Source organism: Diospyros lotus, chromosome 3 (assembly GCF_014633365.1).
Source record: "Diospyros lotus cultivar Yz01 chromosome 3, ASM1463336v1, whole genome shotgun sequence".
In the NCBI taxonomy this organism is placed as follows: Eukaryota; Viridiplantae; Streptophyta; class Magnoliopsida; order Ericales; family Ebenaceae; genus Diospyros; species Diospyros lotus.
Window position 1 is genome coordinate 17,695,434 of NC_068340.1, and position 19,885 is coordinate 17,715,318.

Below are 19,885 nucleotides of genomic sequence, written 5' to 3' on the forward strand. Positions count from 1 at the left end.
AATGTTTTGAAAAATTTCTCCAAAAAAAGCATGCCCCTTAGGCATTGAGTTTAGACATGCATTTAAGTTAAATTTAATACTAAACACAATAAACAAGAATTTTAACGAATTTATAAGCTTTTGAACTCAACTCATGATTAGATGAGTTAAGAGAATCTAAATTCAACTTGAGTATTTTTTGTTTTATTAGGTGAGTTTTAAGAATTTTATTAAATTATTATAATTAAAACCCAACTCAATTAAAATAATTTGTTAAACAATTTTATGTAATCAAATTCGGTTTCACTCAAATATGCTGGATATAAAAGAGCGAGGATAAAGAAAATGGAAAAATAACTTCCAAACGCGGTCTTCTTGAACGTTGAAGGTTGGTGGCGGATTGAAGAGGCGGACACGTTGAGACAATTTGAGCCTCGAATTCCGCAGCGCCGGGGACTTGAACTCGCTTTATAAAAGGCGAAATTTGCTGGCAGTTGGTGACGGACAAAGTCGGCGAATTGGTGCTTGTAAAATCGCCGGAGACTGAAACCCAGAGCCGCCGTGTCGGTGTCGGTGTCGGGAGCAGCAATTATGGAGGTGGAGGATAGATCGAGTAGTGACGGCGGTATAAGAGTGACCGGAATGCAATTCTCATACGATGATGATGGCAAACAGTCCCCTCTCTACATGGACTTCAACCTCGCTGTTTCCCCCGGATCCCGATGCCTTCTAGTCGGCGCCAATGGATCTGGTAATCAATTTGTCCTTCTCCCAAGGTTTTGTTACCATTCCTTATTTTTCTGTTACTTGGCGTTCTGCTCATTCCTTGCGTGTTCCGTATATGTGGTAGAAGGTTTAGGGTTTACCGGGCGTGCACACACTACAAGTGCCGCTTACTGAAGAAGGATATACAACAAAGATTGGATGAACATTAACAGCGAATTCAATAGAATTACGGAATTAAAGAATGCATCCTAAAAGAGACAGATTGGATCGAATCACAGACTCAATTTAATAATGCCCAGTATTTTTATTAGAGATTGGCACTGACCACTGAGAAAAATGTTTGCTTCACTTGGTATTTTCTTACTATGATTGATGAGAAATCAAGTAAGTCGAATTATGTTCAAAGATCTTCAATAGCTAACAATGAACAGATACAACGTGCTTGAAAGGTTGAACCGTTGTTACTATTTTTGCCCCTCTTTTGAAGAAAGTTTAAAGTTCTTGGGGATAATTAGTCCAGGATTACATGTGGCAGAGCTTCCAAATCAGGGTGACACCAAAATGACTTCTAATGTGTAGATAGTATAATGCCATTATTATTATATATGGGGAATGCCTGTTTTGTTTGTTTCACTTTTGGAAGCATTATTACCAATTTAAATACTAGATAATTTATCTTTAGTAATTTTATTTATTTACAATAAATTATTTTATATTGGTTCAGTCAGGGGATACAAACAAGCTTGATTGGAATAATGGGATTTCTGATCAAACTTATATAATTTCTTCATTTTATATTGTACTAACTGTTTTCGTAGAAAGAGAATAGAAAATGTGGTAGAGAAAGAGGGAGGAGGAACAAACAAGGGAGATTTTATTGCACGCACACAATTGTGTGCGGGCAACATTTATGCTAAATTGATAATGTTTGAAACTAGTATTTTTTTACAAGAGGGAAAATGAAATCAGAAAGAGTAATTTTTTTAATGCATTTTTGTATGCACACAATAATAATCATTCTCTATTGCTTTTTTCTTTTTCTTTTTTCAATATATGAAAGCAGCACCCAACAGAAGATAAAAACTAATGAGGAAATAGTTAGATGCAATAAGAACAAGTTTGATGAAGAAAAATGTGAAATTAGAGAGGTCCTCCCAAATAGGTTTGTTAAGTTCGTTCATTCATTTTGAGGATCATGTATAAATAAATTCTTTAGGTATAAGTTCAGTATTGATAAACGTATCTCTCAAAAAGAGGATCAGAAACCCAACCTTCTCCCATTATGACATAGTGTAGACAGTATAGATTATCTCAAAAAAGAAAAATAATGAAAAAAGAAATGATAATAGTACTAATATTTCTAGTGGACAAATTTGGTGGAAACAATAAATCTGAGTTCCTCCTGAAATTTAATGTAATAATGGAGATTATATATGCAAACTGGCATAGTGTAGGTGAAAAAGTACTACTATGAGAATTGAATAAGTTGTCGCTTCCAGCAATAACAAAACTCAGCCTGCAAGCAGATGCCTATAGTTAGCAAAACATCATTGTAATGAATCTCCATTTCTTGCCTAGTCTAAAATTTAACTCGACAACCTGTCTTCTGTCTGGAAAAATTTTATAATTTGGTCAAGGTTGGTCATGGGATACATACACTATTATTTACAATAAATTATTTTACTATTTTTTTATTATTGTTTTTTTTAGAGTTCCGTGCAAATATAACCCATCCTAGACACTGTACCCACCAACTTGTTCCTGCTTAATTCTAGCGAGGCAGGTGTATGTTTATATGACGGAGGGCTTCAACCTCTTATGCATTTGGAAACAGGTGTGGAAGTGTTTTTCTATTAACATTGTCTGGGGGTAAACTTGTAGCTCACAAAAAGTAAAAATAAAAAACCAAAAGGAGGAACATGTAAAAATAAAATTCTTTATGTACAAAATTGTCTTCACATAATTACTAGGGTCCATCGTTGTATTGGAGATATATGAATGAACAAAACCTTCAGGTTGAAGGTGGTGCCTAAATATGTTTCCATCAGTTCCAGTAGTTACTTTACAAGTTCATTTCAAAGATCCATTCAGATCCACGTCACAAAACAGAATTGCTTATTGCAGTTGTTAAGCTGATTTTGTCAAATTGCACATTACTTATGATACTTGTCAGTCTATATAGTACCTTTTTCTCTTCCTTGACTCCACACATTATTCATGCACCTGTTACTCATGTTGTGTAGGGAAGACCACCTTGCTGAGAATTTTGGCTGGGAAGCATATGGTTGGTGGTCGAGATGTTGTGCGGGTGCTAAATTGTTCAGCTTTTCATGATACGCATCTAGTCTGTAGTGGTGCATTATCCTACTTGGGGGAATCTTGGAGTAAAACTGTTGGCTCTGCTGTGAGTTCTGTACTACATAATGGGATTTTAGTTGATCTGCTCGTTCTCATTCTCTTGGCTTAAAAGAAAGTGCCCACACAAAATGAATGCAAATGCTTATAAGATGAATGCAATATAAGAGTCTAGCTCATGATATCAATTGTTTTGGTTGTTAGGCTCATTTGGTGTTTGACCTGTCTGTGCTGTTTATGCAGCTTTAATGGTATGTTGTCAAATATCAGTACCTTTGTTAGTTTTGTAGATTTATTTTCAGTAGAAGAAAAAAAAAAAAAGTTGTTTAATTGTTGTTGATCTCACATATCCCATCCATCTGCTCCCTTACTCCTATTTTTTAGGGCAGATGCCTTTAGATGAAAGCTTGATGTGTATGCCAAAGTGTATGCTAATACTTCAATGTTTTATAAGTAAAATATATTTTCTTAGGTTCTTATTAGACTGCTGGCCATCAAGTGCATATGAAGAATAACCCCTGCATCTACACTTCAAATTTATCATTTATCATTTTGTTTTTCCACCGTAGTTCATGGGCTAACATTGGGCAGAAGAGAATAGATATTGGTTTACTAAAAGTTATTAATTGATTAGGAGAGAAGAAGCTCCTATATCTTTCCTAATAAATGTCTTCCAATATCATTTTGTCTTTTTCTTTTTCTTTTTTTTCAGATAACCAATACCATATTGGCTTTGAGCATCTTCATTTGTCTTGTGTTAATTCTTGAGCGTCTCAAGGTTGAGAAATGCTTAGATGACAACAGTCCTAGTGGTTAATCCTTTTTATTTTTAAGTTTTCCTATGGTGCTGTTAATTTGCATTATTTAAGATTTTACAAAGGTCATATTATGATTCGCATCTATAGATTTCTAGGATACCTATTTTTTAATGTTAGTTTCCTAGAGAAAAAATGTTGCAGCTATTCTGTGCAAAAGTATTCTAAATTGCATTGGCCTTGTGACAATCAGGGAGAGCTTCCACTTCAAGGAGATTTCTCTGCTGAACATATGATATTTGGAGGTCAGTAAAAGCCGCCTTTGTGATAATTCTTGATGTTTGATTAAGAGCACAACTTCACCCTTTTTCCCTTTAATAACAATCAGTCTTTCCATGTGAATGTGGATAATTTGTTTGAAGAAAACAATTGATTTATATCTTTTGATTGACATGTAGTTCTTCCCATAATTGTGCCTCTCTGTAACGGGAGCTTTATCTCATTGTCTCTGCCTGAGTACTATGGAACTTCATTTGAATCACTCTGCTTTCGTTCTTTTCCAGTTGAAGGGGTTGATCCTGTTAGGCGAGAAAAACTGATTGAACTGCTAGATATTGATCTAAAATGGCGAATGCATAAGGTTTCTGATGGTCAGCGGCGTCGAGTTCAAATTTGCATGGGTCTCCTGAATCCTTTTCAGGTATTTTTCCTTCCGCATGAACAGACTTATAATATCTGATTTAGGGAGATGCATTAACTAATATCACCAAGGTTGTGTGAGTTTCAGATTGTGAAAAATCAAATTTGGTGCATATTGGACAATATTGATGGAATTCTAAAACCCTTTTAAAATTCATGTTATAAGATAAGTTGACCTTGGCTATACTTTTACATTTGCTTTAGTAATTGACACCCACGGATGTTTCTTTATGGAATTAAAATGACGTGAGATTGGGAGTTTATGTGAACAGGCTCAGGTTTGCTGTCATAAAAGCAAACAAATGACTCCAGCTTATTGGAAAAAATAAAACAAGAAGTATGAATATCTTATCTTTATTTTTTGTTCTTTGTTTTCCCTTCTTCACCTCTTCCAGAATCTAGTGGGCTTGTTCTCGGATATGTGGGTTTCTGTTTCAGATACTTACATGCATGCATGTTCATCCATGAAGGGTGTACATTGGATTCGCTTCTAGCTTATATGTAGTACCAATTGCAGGCTTCTTTCTGAGCAGCCTTGGCATCATTTTTACTTACATATCTAGAAACTACTCTGGTCCAGGTTCTTCTGCTGGATGAGGTTACTGTTGACCTAGATGTCGTTACAAGGCTGGATCTGCTGGACTTCTTCAAGGAAGAATGTGAGCAGGTATGGACTTTCCTCTCCTGTTGTTAGTTTGTTGCACATGAAGGGAACAAGATTTCCAAACGAAGGCCTTTTTTAAGTCCTCAAAGTAGCCAACACTGCATGTGCATTCTAATGCTGGATGGCTCATTGATTGATCCTAAAGTTCAAATAGATTGCATATGATGCATTTATTGAGATCATGTGATTGTCATACTATGTAGTAGCTGCGAGTCTGACAATCATTTTACTGAATAATAATTCTATATGCAAGCATTCAAACACTGCTTGAGATACAGATTTCTCAAACTCTTTTTACTAACGGTGACTACAACCATGTAGAGAGGAGCCACAATCGTTTATGCAACCCATATCTTCGATGGACTGGAAACATGGGCAACAGATATTGCGTACATCCAAGAAGGCGAGCTAAAGAGGGTGGAGAAATTACCCGAGCTCAGTGAGCTGCAGAACTCTGTGAATCTGCTTTCAGTGGTCGAGTCATGGCTTCGCTCTGAGACAAAGCTTGAGAAAAAGAAATCCATCAAAGCTCAAATACAGAGAACTTCTTCTCCTTTTGATTCATCTCCTTTCAGGTCATCCAGGCACATGGCCTACTATCGTTGAGCCCTTGAGATTTGGATAATTTTGGGTCATATATTATTAAAATTGAAGCCATTTATATATATGTAATAAAAATAACAAAGGCAGGTTGTCTTGGAAAGGAATATCACTACCCCTATGGCCGTAAAATTCTTTTCCTCATATTTCAGAGCCGTTCGATCTGCCGAAGCCAGAAACAGGGCGGCCTGCCTCGGCCATATATTGTTGTAACTTGTGTAATTTTTTATTCTCATAAATGCTTCCAAATATGTATCATCATACGATTATATATGAATTGACAACAACAAATATAATTATCGATTCCCAAAAGCTTTGCTGCCCTCTTGAATTTAATCAACAAATTCTTGAGGGTCTCGAAGAGTGAATGCTGCTGCTGGAAGACTTTTAGTTGCACCCACATCCATTCTCTTAGGGATAATTATTAACAATAGACAGAAACAACCTTTGCCACTCATAAAAGGGCAACGTTAAAAGTGCTTTCCTCATGAGAATTTCATGCATTTGGAATGTAAAATTCTTTAGCTTTTTGTCAAAAGTAGACATTTTAATAAAACAGTTAATAGGAACATTTTTTGGCTACTCTTAAAGATGAATTTGGATAAATCAAATTATATAAATGTAAGTGTGACGCTATAATAAGAAAAAAAATCAATTCAATCCAATCCGATCCCATCCGATCGAATTGTGCAATTTTATTTTATTTACTTGTTTTAAAAGAAAAACTCACAATAATAACCATAATCACATATTGAAGTATTGATGTAAAAAAAATTATATAATTTGCAACTCATTCCAATGAATCTTTTACTTCTCATATATGAAGATTAATTAATTAATCAATTACCTTATATATGAAAGAAATTAAATATATATATATATATATTTGATTTGGACACTATTTACATTGCGAATAGTGTCAATTTGCTTGCGAATAAGGCTTAGGCATGTCCAAACGGGGAAAACTATATAAAACGGGACGGGACTGGGGAAGAATGTTGGGGGCACGCAAGTGAAGTCGAGGTGAGCGAAAATGGCGGATTAAACTGTCCCCTGTTGTTCTTCGTTCGTTGTTTAATCGATGATCAATAATACTAACCTACATTTTCACATTCCCCAATCAATCAATCACACCATGTTGTGTAAGCTTCTGCTGCAGATCGAATTGTTCTCTGTTCAACCGTCTAATCCAGTCTTCGCCTCCCCACTTTGTTGCTTACTCCTTGATTTGGTATCAATTCTTTGACATTTCTGTGGGCTTCTAGTTTGGTGAGTATCATTCTTCGACATGTTTGCTTGGGCACGAATTTTGATCCGTTGAATCAGTTTTTTCAATAACGGTGGAAGAATTGTCGAGCCTGCCTGCCTTTATTCGTACTTGAATCCAGAAACCGTCTTTACCTTTTTTTTTTTTTTCTTCATGTTTTTTGTTTTTGGGGAAATCTTGATTTTCGATTTCATTTTTTTTTTCTTGAACTCTTTTTTGTCGCTTTCTATGTCCTAAAATTGGGCATTCCCAAATCTGGATTTGGCAATGTGTTTGGGGAAATAGTATTGTGAATATGAGGTTGCACTTTTGTTTCTTTTTCTGGTGGTATATATAGAGTTTGAACTTTGAAGTTGCTTTGCCAGTTACTGTAGAATGTGGTTGGGCTAGTTAGATTGTACTTGCTTTCTGTTGAGTGAATTCTATTGGTTAATAAAGGGTTCTTGTTGGCGGTACATATTAGAGAGTTCGATTGAGCATATGATTGGTAGCTGCTGAGGTTAAGGTGGTTTTTAAGTAATATGGACTCGGCTAGGAGTTGGTTCCAGAAGTTTCAGCCCCGTGAGAGGTTTAGATCTCCTTCCAAAAAGAAGGAAACCAGTGCATACGGGAATGAAGTTTCAAACCCTTCATCAGCCGAAGAAGCCTCCAATACCACAAAGCAGAGGGTTGCAGCAGCCAAACAGTATATAGAGAAGCATTATAAGGAGCAGATGAAGAGCCTCCAGGAGAGGAGGGAACGGTATGGTCCACTCCCCGCTTTATGTCATGGTTAATAATTTGGCTGGTGCATTTATATCGGCATCTTTGAGACTGTGAATGGCATGATTTTTCTTTTCCGATGGAATCATAGATGCTCATGTTGAACAAACTTGAACGTTGTCTTTGAGGCTGAAGATACTGTATCTGGCATAAGCTTTTAAGTGTGCTCTAAGGCCTTGAAAGTTTTATATTTGTTCTGAAACTTTTGATGCTCGTTACCTGGTTTGTACTTGTATTTGCACATTGCAGCCAGTCTGTGCTATCAGCTCCTAAGGCTGCAATACTTAAACACGTGTTGTCATCAAGAACTCATTTCCATGCTTCTTATCTTCTGATTATCTAATTTATTCTGTAGGAGACCAGAAACAAAGTTCTGATCTAGTCATTAAGATCTGTATTAGAAAAGGAATTACAAAAAAGATAGTTGTTTAGCCAACATTAAAAAACATATATAAATAGACAACACCACTTACCTACTAGATAAAATTTACCGCACCAACTCATCAAAAAATTTACCAGTGTTTTAGATAGCGATCTGAAATAAATTAAAATACCTCATATTCTTCTTATTCCAATCAGTACTGGAAAGTATACCTAACTAGGAACAATTTACTACATCAAAGAGTTCAGCAGCGTGTCTTAGATTCATGGTAGCAATCTCAACTAAATTAAAAGATCTCATATTCTTCTTCTTTCTTTCACTTAGACGAAATACAAAATGTACCACTACCCACACCTATCCAGTAATCAATAACTTTGACTGAAACCCAACTGCAGGATGTCTCACTAGCCTAGAAAGGCAAAATCACTGAGTTCCAAAGGGTAGCATAATAGCTTTCCATTTTTTGTTAGGATAAGATTTATTCAGGTATTCATATTTTCAAGGCTTTGGTATATGCTGTATTTTAATATGTTTCTTCATTGTTATTTTCTGCATTTTTGTAGTTTCATATACTGTCTCCACTTAAAGCTGCATATAGATGTCTTGGTTCAATAGTACATCTTAGTACTTGATTTTGTGCTTAGAGTGCAAAACAATGTTGAAGCATAACCTTTTTTATCCTCCAAGCAGAAGAGATTTACTGCAGAAGAAGTTGGCTGATGCTGATGTCTCTGAAGAAGATCAAAACAACCTATTAAAATTCTTGGAGAAGAAAGAAACTGAATACATGCGGCTTCAAAGGCATAAAATGGGTGTGGATGACTTTGAATTGCTTACAATGATTGGAAAGGGCGCATTTGGAGAGGTGTATTTCCTCAGTGATTTATATGATGATTGATTTACAAGAGTCACTAATTCTTTTATTTGTGGATTGTGGATGTTAAGTCTGTTTTTGTAGCTTTTGGTGTTATATTATCAATCTTGCTTATCCTTTTCCTTCTTCCCTGCTCCTTACAATTAATTTCTAAGATTGGTGATTGCAAACTGTTACTGATTTGTTTTATAAGTGGTAAATTATCATTGAAAATAATAGTATCTGACCAGTTCTTTCTGCATTTGTTGGATTTCCATATGTTGCAACTATTTGCTCCAGAAAGAAAACATCTTCTATTAACTAGTTGACTCATTTGTAGATAGCCACAAAAAAATAAATAAATAAATAAAATCCTTAATTCCACTAGGTGGGGACAACCACAACTTAATTTACGTTTTATGTTTATACCATCTGTTAGTGTCCCAGGGCACAATCGACATTAAAGGTTGTTCGCTGCTGTACATTTCTATGTAAATATTTGATATGCAGTTAATTCATTTTTTTTCCAATAAGTTATGCTTTCATGTGTGTCAAAACATGAGGTTTTGAATTAGCCTCACCTTCAGTGTTCAATCTGTCTTTTACTATTGTATCATTCATGCAAACACTAGTGCTCTTAAAGAAAGGATGACAGGAGCCAAAGTTTACACGATGAAATATATGGCCATTAAACATGCATGAGTGTTGGCATTGTATGTCATTTAGAATAGATACTTGTCACTAAACCCACCCCATGTCCATACCCATGTGTTAATGTTTGCATCATCTAATGTTTTCAGTCAACTTCCTATCTGTTTTTAGTCCATGGTGCAATTTCAGCAGCAGTCAATAAGTCATCTAGCAGAAGGGAAATTCTTATAACAATGGTTTGCTTCAAGCGCGTGAAAACATTACTCTTGTGATAGTACAACAATGGCTTCTCTCTCCCCCCTCCCCCCCTCCCAATTTTTTATTCATGAGACTTTTCTACATCTATGCACTTATCTAAAGACCTTTTTAATAATGAAGGTATTTGTCAACCGAACTTAGTTTATTCGCTATGTTCATTTGGTATAATTTATTCATTATGTTTATTTGGTTACTTTCTGGTGCAGGTCAGAGTCTGTAGGGAAAAGACAACTGGTACTGTATATGCAATGAAAAAGCTTAAAAAATCGGAAATGCTTCGTAGAGGCCAGGTGTGGTATTATTCAGCCTCAAAGATCAACACTGTTGTTCTTCGCTTTTTTTACTGTCTGCATCCAAATTCTTTCAGGTTGAACACGTGAAGGCTGAAAGAAATCTGCTTGCAGAGGTGGATAGCAATTGTATTGTAAAGCTATATTGTTCTTTCCAAGACAATGAGTTTCTATATCTGATAATGGAATATTTACCTGGTGGAGATATGATGACTCTGCTTATGAGAAAAGATACATTGACTGAAGATGAGGCTAGATTCTATGTTGCAGAAACAGTTTTGGCTATTGAATCTATTCACAAACATAATTACATACATAGGTTTGGCACTGTTCAATACATCGGTTATATCTATATGCTTCAAAGTGAATTCTTATTATAACAACTTTCAGTCAATCTAATCCTTTATATGTTTATATTTCACTTGCCACAGAGACATTAAGCCTGATAACTTGCTGCTTGATAGATATGGTCACTTGAGACTATCAGACTTTGGGCTATGTAAACCTTTAGATTGCAGCATTCTTCAAGAGAAGGATTTTTCAGTGGGGGACAGCTTTATTGAAACTTCACAAAATGGTGAATGCTCCTCAGCTCCAAAGCGCACCCAGCAAGAGCAGTTGAAACATTGGCAGAAAAACAGGAGGATGCTTGTGAGTTTCCATCTTTAAGTGATTCCTTTTCCATTTTGTTCTTGCTAGTAGTGGTGTATTTGTGAAGAAATTAAGACTTGGTTTCTTTCCTCTGTTGTCATTTGAGCAAAAGTTTCTCTGATTTGATCATGTAATAAAATAAACATTCAATAATAAACATATTCAGAAAGCAAAGATTTTTCTTTGTGTATATTCTAATTTACAGATTAGGAAATTCTGGTGGAAACTTCTTGGATATTTTGTTTACTAATTTATTGATTCTGCAATTTTCGATGTTGGGACTTCCTCAGGCTTACTCTACTGTTGGTACACCTGATTACATTGCTCCAGAGGTTTTGTTGAAGAAAGGTTATGGAATGGAGTGTGATTGGTTAGTAATTTATGTGTGTTGAATTTGAGATCTCAGAATGCTCTTCAGTACCAAAATAGTTGTAGTTTTCTTTACATAGCATTTTGGAAGAAGTAAATTCTTTCCTTAGTATGAATATTGTATGTTGATTAGTTTTCTAACTTGTGATAGACTCTGTGATTGTTTCATGTCAGGTGGTCACTTGGTGCTATTATGTACGAAATGCTTGTGGGATATCCCCCCTTCTATTCTGATGATCCAATGTCGACATGTAGAAAGGTAACTCGTGATGCTGCTAATCAACACCTTGTTTGCATTTTTCCGTTAGTTATTTATGCTATGTTATAATTAGTGCTAATCCTATTTTTTGTTATGTTTACTTTGTCACTTTAGCCATTGTAACCCTCATCTCATGAAATTTCACTATATGCATGCTTGTATCTAGTTTAAGAAATTTCTGAGATTATTGCTATAGTTCTTCAATTTGACATTTGTTTACTATTGAATTAACCCTAGAATTCTTTATTTTTCCTAATAATGAAAACATATGTTTCCATTGGTCAAAGTATTTACTGTTCCATCCCTGTATTTTGGATCTTTAACTGGTGCTTATTTGGCAATTTTCTTGTAACTGTGAACTTTGGGTACACTGCATATTTTCTATGGTCACAGGCCTAATTAATCGGGCTAGTGGCAGAACTATTGAATGAGGGAAGAACTCTCACCTCAACCAAAATGAAAACTATATAGAACATAAGGGCCTGTTCAATTGCAGAAGACACTTTCTAATTTTTTCAACTCAAATTTTACAACTAAACATGCCCTAACATTTTATGTTTCAAAAACCAATAACATTCATTCCAGAAAATTTAGAAAACATCTTTTTGATGTTTTCCAATTCGTAATATAAATTTAAAAATTAGAACATTGAGTTTTCTGTTTCTAACTGGATTCAATCATTCAATAAAAAATTGGAATTGGAATATTAAAAAATGTTTTCTACAACTAAACAGGCCCTAAAGTTTCCAAGGTTAGAAATTTCTAGCATGTTTTTTGACCTACTAAGGGCTACAATTCTAGTCTGCTCTACAACAAAAATGAGGCCATAATGGGGGAAACTTTAGGTGCTGTTTAATTGTGATAAACAGCCCCAGTTTTCCAGAAAATTACTCCATAGAAAATGGAAAATTACGAAACTTGTTCAATAGAAAATGGAGATTTGGAAGACGTGATTCTCCAAAATTTAACTGAACTTGGAAAACTCCTATAACGAGCTTTTCAAAATTTTCTTACTAATTTGGATATTTGGAAAATGCAGTTTTCCACAATTTTCCCAAATCATCTCTATCTACTTAATTAACAAAAGTTATGATTGCACAAAAGAAAAAACTCTCTATTTCTCTCTTTTGAACCTATGTCCTAATTTTCTACATTGGAAATTAGTTTTCTACACTTCTAACATTTGAACAAGTTCTAAAATTTTCTATGAAAAATGAAAACTATAGACTTTTTAGAAACTTGAAGATAGAAAACCAGAAAGCATTTTCCATAAATAAACAGCCTCTTATATTTTTGTTAGACTTCTCTTCTTCTTTTTACTACTCTGCTGCATTGGTATGGTCTCTAGCATTCTGGTCTAACCATAGGAATATTATGTGCTAGGAGATTAATTCTATGACTATTACCAGAAAGATGCATCACTAAAAGGAGAGTGATGAAATGAGCTCAAGTAAATAGTAGCTTCTTTTAGTGGCACATGGAAAATACTGCCTCATCTGTTAGTAATTATCTTCCTTGTGACTATCTTCTTTCTTTTAGGGGCATAATATTATTGCTGTCATTGATCTTGCATTCTAGTCTTTATGTTATGCTTAATGTATGTTTGATCTCATATAGTGTGCCATCCCGTTTTCTTACTCTTTATCTTCACAAAGCCTGTCCTATCTCACTCGTGCAGATAGTGAACTGGAGGACACATTTAAAATTTCCTGAAGAGGCAAGGTTATCTCTAGAAGCAAAAGATCTTATTGGTAAATTACTATGTAGTGTCAATCAGAGGCTGGGTTCAAAAGGTGCAGGTGAAATAAAGGTGTTGTATTGTGTGTCCTTATCTATGTTCTTTTCTTGGTTTAGTGAGTTTGCAATGAAGGGAATCATATGTTGGTACCTTTAATTTCAGGTTCATCCTTGGTTTAGAGGGATTGATTGGGATAGGATATATCAAATGGATGCTGCATTCATTCCTGAGGTGAATGATGAGTTGGATACTCAAAATTTTGAGAAGTTTGAGGAGGTAAATTCCCATAATCTTTAATTTCAAAAGTGTAGTGGCATCCTTTTACTCCTAAACTTATTTTTGGTCTTTTTGGGGTCTGCAGTCCAGCACCCATAATCCAACTTCATCAAAATCAGGTCCATGGAGAAAGGTAGGCCAACTGGCTGCTTTTCTGGATTTCTTACTGGGGAACACAGTGAATTTTGAAATGCTACTTGTTCTTGCATTTTCTACCTTTCTTCCAGGGGAAAAAAATGAATTCTTGTCCATTCCTAACATATCTATTATTCAGTTTAAACATACATTTGCAGTTCCTAGTTGGCTTGACTTTTCTTATTTCCTGAATTACCAAGAGGAGCTTCATTATTTTGGAGACAACAATAAACTTCTGAAAAAATATATGATTGATTTGGAAAATGTTGTATCCTTCCATAGTATTGACTTAGTAAAGCCAGATTAATGAAGCTGGCCTCAATTAACTGGGGTAGAGTTTTCTTGTAAAGTGTTGCCTATGTTAATGGGTGATGCGTTATCCATTCAAAAGCTGCACTGACTAATATGGTTGGTTGAATTTACGTGTCAAAAGATAAAAGTCTTGGAGAGAGCATCTAAGCATAAAAGAAATGCAACTACTACTATAGAATCAATTATGATTTATACTTGGAGATATCATGGTGAGAAATAAGTCAATCACAAATAACAGAAACCTGCATTTAAGGAGGCATGAGGTCCTTGTACTTTTTGCTTTTGTGAATGAAGTTACTAGACTCTGAGAGAATATCCTCTACTACTAGATGGCATTTGATGATACAGATCTAGTAAGCAATGAGTAGTCAGTGAACTTTTTGTAAGGCTATTGAAGAAAAACTCAAGGACAAAAAGTTAAGATAATATATATTGAGTATCTTTATCAAAGCTAGAAATAAGGATTATGATAAAGTAAACATTGATGGCCTAGAGATATCTAAAGGTGGTCATCTTCGGTATCCTTAACTAATAGTGTGCTCGGGGGAATTTCACAGGCACATCATAATGCTAGTCAACTTTTCCATTTTATTCACCCTGCATATGGTTTGACAGAAATTTTTTAATATTGCCATATGGCCAGCTATATGGGGCCTTTAAGGAACAAGGTCCTCAGAAATCCAAGTGGAAGAAAAACTGAGGATCTAGAGATGGTGGTACAATGCATCTTATGTCCTGGAATGTGCCTGGTGCAATGAGGATCTAGAAATGAACAATTGGCAGGTACTTTGAAGTGGCATGAATTAAAGATAAAATGAGAGATTTCCATGCAAGATGGCCTAGTGCCTCAGGCCACTTCATTGTGTTTACAATGTTCACCTGCTGTGCTGCATATGTCCTGGAATGTGCCAGTAGTAGCACAGGACAGATGCTGAAGTGTTAGTTGCTGAGTGCATGCTTGAGGTGGAGTGTAATGTGCTAGTCATTGAAGTGGAAAAAAGATAAAATGGATAGTTTGAGAAGAGCATTGGGCCAAGGTGGTACTGTCACACACAGTGACAATGGCGCGACATCAACCGTTTATTAATGACTTTAAACTGTCTTAGTAGTCTTTTCTTTTATGCTATGTTGTTATGTTTTCATTTATTTTATGCATTTGTATTCATTTGGATATTGCAACTGTAAGGGATAGGATATTTTAGGGGAATGGTCCATGTGTAAAGGGGCCTGGGAAAAGACAAAAGCGTTGGTTATGAGGGGTGGAATCTGCTGTGGCAGCACCCATGCTAGAGGCTTATATACCCTCTGGACTCAACTTGTAACGATGATGAAAAATCAGAAAAATTCTATCCCCTTTCTCTGTCAACTTCTCTCTGTTTTCTCTTCTCTCTTTTCCTCCCTCTCTAATCTCTCTCTCACCTGCTTCGTCTTCTCCTAAGATCCCTACTGACCTTCATAATTCATATTGAATTAGAAGGCGGCTTACATTGTCACTTTCGGGTTTGTGACAGGTACTAAGGATATCATTGCTACAGAAAATATATGCAGAGAGAGAGTTCAGTGACAGAGGTGTGTTTGACTACAACAACGTCATCCTAAGCCTTATCCCACTAGGTGGAGCTGGCTACATGAATCCATTTGACTAAGAATAAAAACAATTATTCTAATTTATGGAGCTTGGTAAAGATAAAACTTATTAGATAGGGTGAGGGTAAATCAACTCAACCAGAGAGTATGATTGCCTTAAATTGAGGATATGACTTTTAGTAGGTGAGACAGTACAAAAAGGATCTAGTCATCTGATGGGCCAATTAATGTTACAACTGAAATTTCGTGGTTGAATTTGTGGGTCACATTAAGACGACATTCTATGGTAGAAACAACTAAAAAGTTCTTAATGAGAGTTCCTCTCCTGTGCCATTTCCTAATTTGGACAAAAAACAATCTTAAGCTTTATAATAGGTTTTCTGCATGAGTACATGGACAAGTGCATTCACAAGGAGAATTTCTTCTTTCAATATATATTCTTTATAACTGTATTGTGAAATTTTCATTCTACTTCCATAATGGCACTCTTATGTTAGAGATGCAATTTTCTTCTCTTTCATCTCTCCTTATCTTTTCTCATTTCTTCTCCTTCCTGCAGATGCTCTCATCCAAGGACATTAACTTTGTAGGCTATACATACAAGAATTTTGAAATAGTGAACGACTATCAAGTGCCTGGGATGGGTAATATCTCTCTTCCTCTTAAATGATGCACACACAGTATATGTGGGTAACTTTTTAAGTGTGTACATGTTAAAACAGTCGGAGTTTTGGGATTCATCTGAATTTATGAACTTCTTTGACAACCAGACTACAGTAGGGTGGTAGCCATGTGCACATGACCAGACCCTACTTTCCCTGAAAATGTTAATATTATAGTGTGTGATGAATTGGTGTACATCCCAAAACACAGCGCACTTGCATTCTGAAGCTGTAAATTTAGCCATTCTAGTGAATTGGTGTCCAATTTTCCTTTTTGATGGTGCTGTGATTTTATTTTTTGCATGTATATCTTCATTATAGGGTGCCCCCACTGCACAAGGCCCCCTTCCACTTTGCGAGGGTACACAATCTTACCCTTGCTATTTTGCAAAGAGGTTTCTACAACTTGAACTTGTGACCTTCCACTCACAAGGGGGGCAACCTTAAGGCTTGCCCTCAGCATCAAATCTTGATTATGATGCATGGAAATCATTAGTTATTGAATTCTTTTGAGATCATATAGATTCTGATACAAATATTTTTGTATCATTAAATTATGTCTATATATCAACAAAATTCTATAAAAACCATTTACAAATGTGATTATGAAAGAAAATGATCAGTATTGATAATATGTTTAGGATTTGTGCAAAGAAGAAAAAGATTTTTCCTTTGGTTTTATTTCACCTTGAAACTGCACCATTGCTATTGCTACTGTTTTGGTTGCCGCTACCATTAAACGTGAGCCCAGATAGCTGGTAGTTGAGCAAATTCATCAAATGGTGATACTAGAGATTTTGTTAGAATGCATCATCCTGCCTGATTTGTGCAATCTTCTTCTTGTTTTTTTCTTTTTTGGATATTGGAAATAAGGTCTGTACAGACAATCCAGGCCATCAATAACTTCAGAAAATTTTGTTTGCAATATAAAGATCTTCATTGATTTACTCTAGTGCTGCCACTTGTTATTTTGCGTCATATATCCAGTTTGCTATTGATTTTTGATCTCTCCTTGTGACTCGTTTTTGTTTTACTTCCCTTGCAGCTGAGTTGAAGAAGAAAGACACCAAGCCAAAGAGGCCATCCATCAAGACACTCTTCGGTAGGCTTAAATCTTTATCCTCATATATATATATATATATTGAAACTTACCGTGCTTTGTCTGTGTTTGCTGTTGACATGCAATTGTAATTTCCCCCATGATATTCATACTCAACATATGCACTACCAAATCCAACCTTCAGGACAGTGGGCATATGTCTGAAAAAGCCATAATCTATAAGAGACCATCTGTGTCAACCTAGGGACTGAAAGCATTTTTAGCAGAAATTGTCCTAGTTAAATAGCTTGCCACCTTCTTCCGTAAAGCATAGTGCTTCTATGGAATATTTGAGGATGAGCTCCTCGTCAAGGGTCCTCCTCTGCTTGCAGGATAAATCATTCTATGCTTCTAGGAGGCATGTGGCCACTTCCTTTGGACCATATATTTCACTTGCATATGTGATAAATAATCTTTTCATCATGGTCGCTCTGTTATCAAAAGATAAAAGAAGACGCCTTACTATTTAGTTTGGCTCAAAGTGTCTACTACAACATAGATTGTTGTCTACATATGCAGCTTTTGAGGGCTTTGAAATAGGAAAAGAAAAGCAGCGGTTATCCAGTCCTCTGGATTGTCCTGGTTTTGCTTCGTTTTCTTTCCTTCTTGGTAGATTAATTGGGGTATTATAGGTTGCCCATGTTCCTCTCAAGCGTAAAACTTTTTTCTAAATCTCTAACTTCTCCGGGTTCTGCCTCTTGCAGAAGAGGAGTCGGAATCAGACGCCGCAAATGAGACCTTGCTTGGGAAATCTCTTTCCTCCTCTACAAGAAATGAGAGAACCTGAAAAAGAATCCGCTTGACGTTGCTGGTTGCTCTATGCTCTCTGACGCACAAAATGATCTGACCCAAAATCAAGCTTTCTTCCACATAGTCGAATTTTAATGGATAACTGTCATTAGCTATGCGCTTGGATTATCGACAGCTATGGCCAGATGATGACTAGGCGTGGAGTTTAGTGTCAAAAAGGCCTGCAGAGAGGTGCTGTATTTTCAGGTACTAATTGTGTGCATCAGGAAGACCCTTGATCATATTTGTTTTTCTTCATCTTTTCAGGAAAGAACAAATTAAGAGGTTGAATTACTAATTCGTTTGTTATGTTAGTTTTTTCCCAATTATTTTCTAGTGTAAAACGTTGTATACAAGGGATAAAAACAGAGCTCTTCAACTCTTTCTAAGTACAGTGTGTTTCTCTTTTGTTAATGATAGTGAAACCATTTCTTCTCTATTCTGTCCCGAACATAGAGAACTCATTCTATAGTATGGCCTGTGCACACCACATTCTGCTCTTTCATCTCTTGTTCATCTTTTCCTTAACAAAAGGATGCACAAAACATATGAAGAGAATGAATTCTAGATTTTTTTTTTTTTTGAAATAATGTTATTTTTAAAAAACAAAATCTAAGTACTATTGAATTTTTCACTTCAACATAATTACTGGAGAGAGTTAAACCAACACTTCTTTGAAAGAATTGTTGTTTTAACTACTATAAACCGTCATTCGTTAAACCAACAAAGAACTATTTGGTTGAAATAGTGGCTTTTTCAAAAGAATAGCTAAATATTGCTTAGTTCAATCAATATATTTTTTTTAATTAAGGATTGATCGGTCAAATCTCTAGTGTGATTAAGTTAGAGAAATATTTTGAAAAGGGTAATGCTAATAAATGCATTTTATTTTGGCTTAATACACATGAGGTTTCTAGACTATTAAAAAATATAGCCTTTAGTCTCTCAACTAAAAATTGCCTATATTCGGTCTTTTATCCATTTATTTTTGTTTCCTTTAATTCTTCGGTTAACTAAGAGTTAAAGGCTAATTTAATGGTGATACATAAGGTGAAATCTTTATTATATGTCAGATTAATTTTTTTAGACTAAATATACGAGAGGTTCATAAATTATTAAAAAATATAGCTTTTAATTTTTTAACTAAAATTTTGTCATATTCCCTTCTTCAACCATTTGTTTTCATTCTCTTTAATTCTTTAATTAACTGAGAATTAACAATTGAATTAACTATGATAAATAAAACGAAACCTCTATAACACATTAATTTTGACAAATTCCTTTTTGCTTAATGGAATTATAAAACATAATCCAAAGATATATGCAATATATTGACAATTTTTGATTGTATGCAATATCATCCAAACATAGACCAAAGATAACCTGTGATTGCACATAGTATATTGACAATTTGAGTGTGTAAATAGTGGTAGAGGAAAAAAGTTGTAAAATGCATAAGAGATTGAATAGGTGTTATTGAAATACAGTAATATCATGGTTGAGATAATCCCCCAATTTATGATTAAGATAAAGCTCCAGCTTCCCTAAATTTTAGGAGGAGATAAGATCTTATCTACCTCTAAAGTTTAGGAGATTGGTTATATTTTAAATCTGTTGTTGTATATGTATTTTAAATAGTTTTGTTTGTATTTTAAATTCCTAGATTTTAGGAACCTTTGTTTATTTAAACTTCTCATGGAATATTCAATGAAAATATACAGAAGTACAGTTTTCTTTTGAGATTTTCCCATCCAAGCCGTGTTCTTA

General features: G+C 35.1%; 2 protein-coding genes across 4 annotated transcripts; both read left to right on the top strand.

The window, feature by feature from the left end:
• Positions 1–332: 332 nt before the first annotated feature.
• Positions 333–6,090, top strand: LOC127798430 (ABC transporter I family member 21-like). The gene is made up of 6 exons (XM_052331989.1): positions 333–730; positions 2,949–3,109; positions 4,069–4,120; positions 4,379–4,515; positions 5,095–5,181; positions 5,500–6,090. Exons 1-6 carry the CDS (start codon positions 571–573, stop codon positions 5,782–5,784), a joined length of 882 nt encoding a protein of 293 aa, XP_052187949.1. The 5' UTR covers positions 333–570; the 3' UTR covers positions 5,785–6,090.
• A 653-nt stretch (positions 6,091–6,743) lies between these two features.
• On the top strand, positions 6,744–18,555 carry LOC127798344 (uncharacterized). 3 transcript variants are annotated; one of them, XM_052331853.1, is made up of 14 exons: positions 6,747–7,047; positions 7,484–7,787; positions 8,880–9,054; positions 10,158–10,241; positions 10,319–10,560; positions 10,673–10,892; positions 11,183–11,262; positions 11,436–11,520; positions 13,199–13,330; positions 13,421–13,534; positions 13,620–13,667; positions 16,128–16,212; positions 17,276–17,332; positions 18,034–18,555. In XM_052331853.1, exons 2-14 carry the CDS (start codon positions 7,567–7,569, stop codon positions 18,114–18,116), a joined length of 1,626 nt encoding a protein of 541 aa, XP_052187813.1. In that variant the 5' UTR covers positions 6,747–7,047; positions 7,484–7,566; the 3' UTR covers positions 18,117–18,555. The 3 variants fall into 3 exon arrangements, with proteins under 3 accessions (XP_052187814.1, XP_052187813.1, XP_052187812.1); XM_052331852.1 differs by having other exon boundaries at positions 7,509–7,787; XM_052331854.1 differs by lacking the exon at positions 13,620–13,667 and having other exon boundaries at positions 6,744–7,047; positions 7,509–7,787.
• Positions 18,556–19,885: the final 1,330 nt, after the last annotated feature.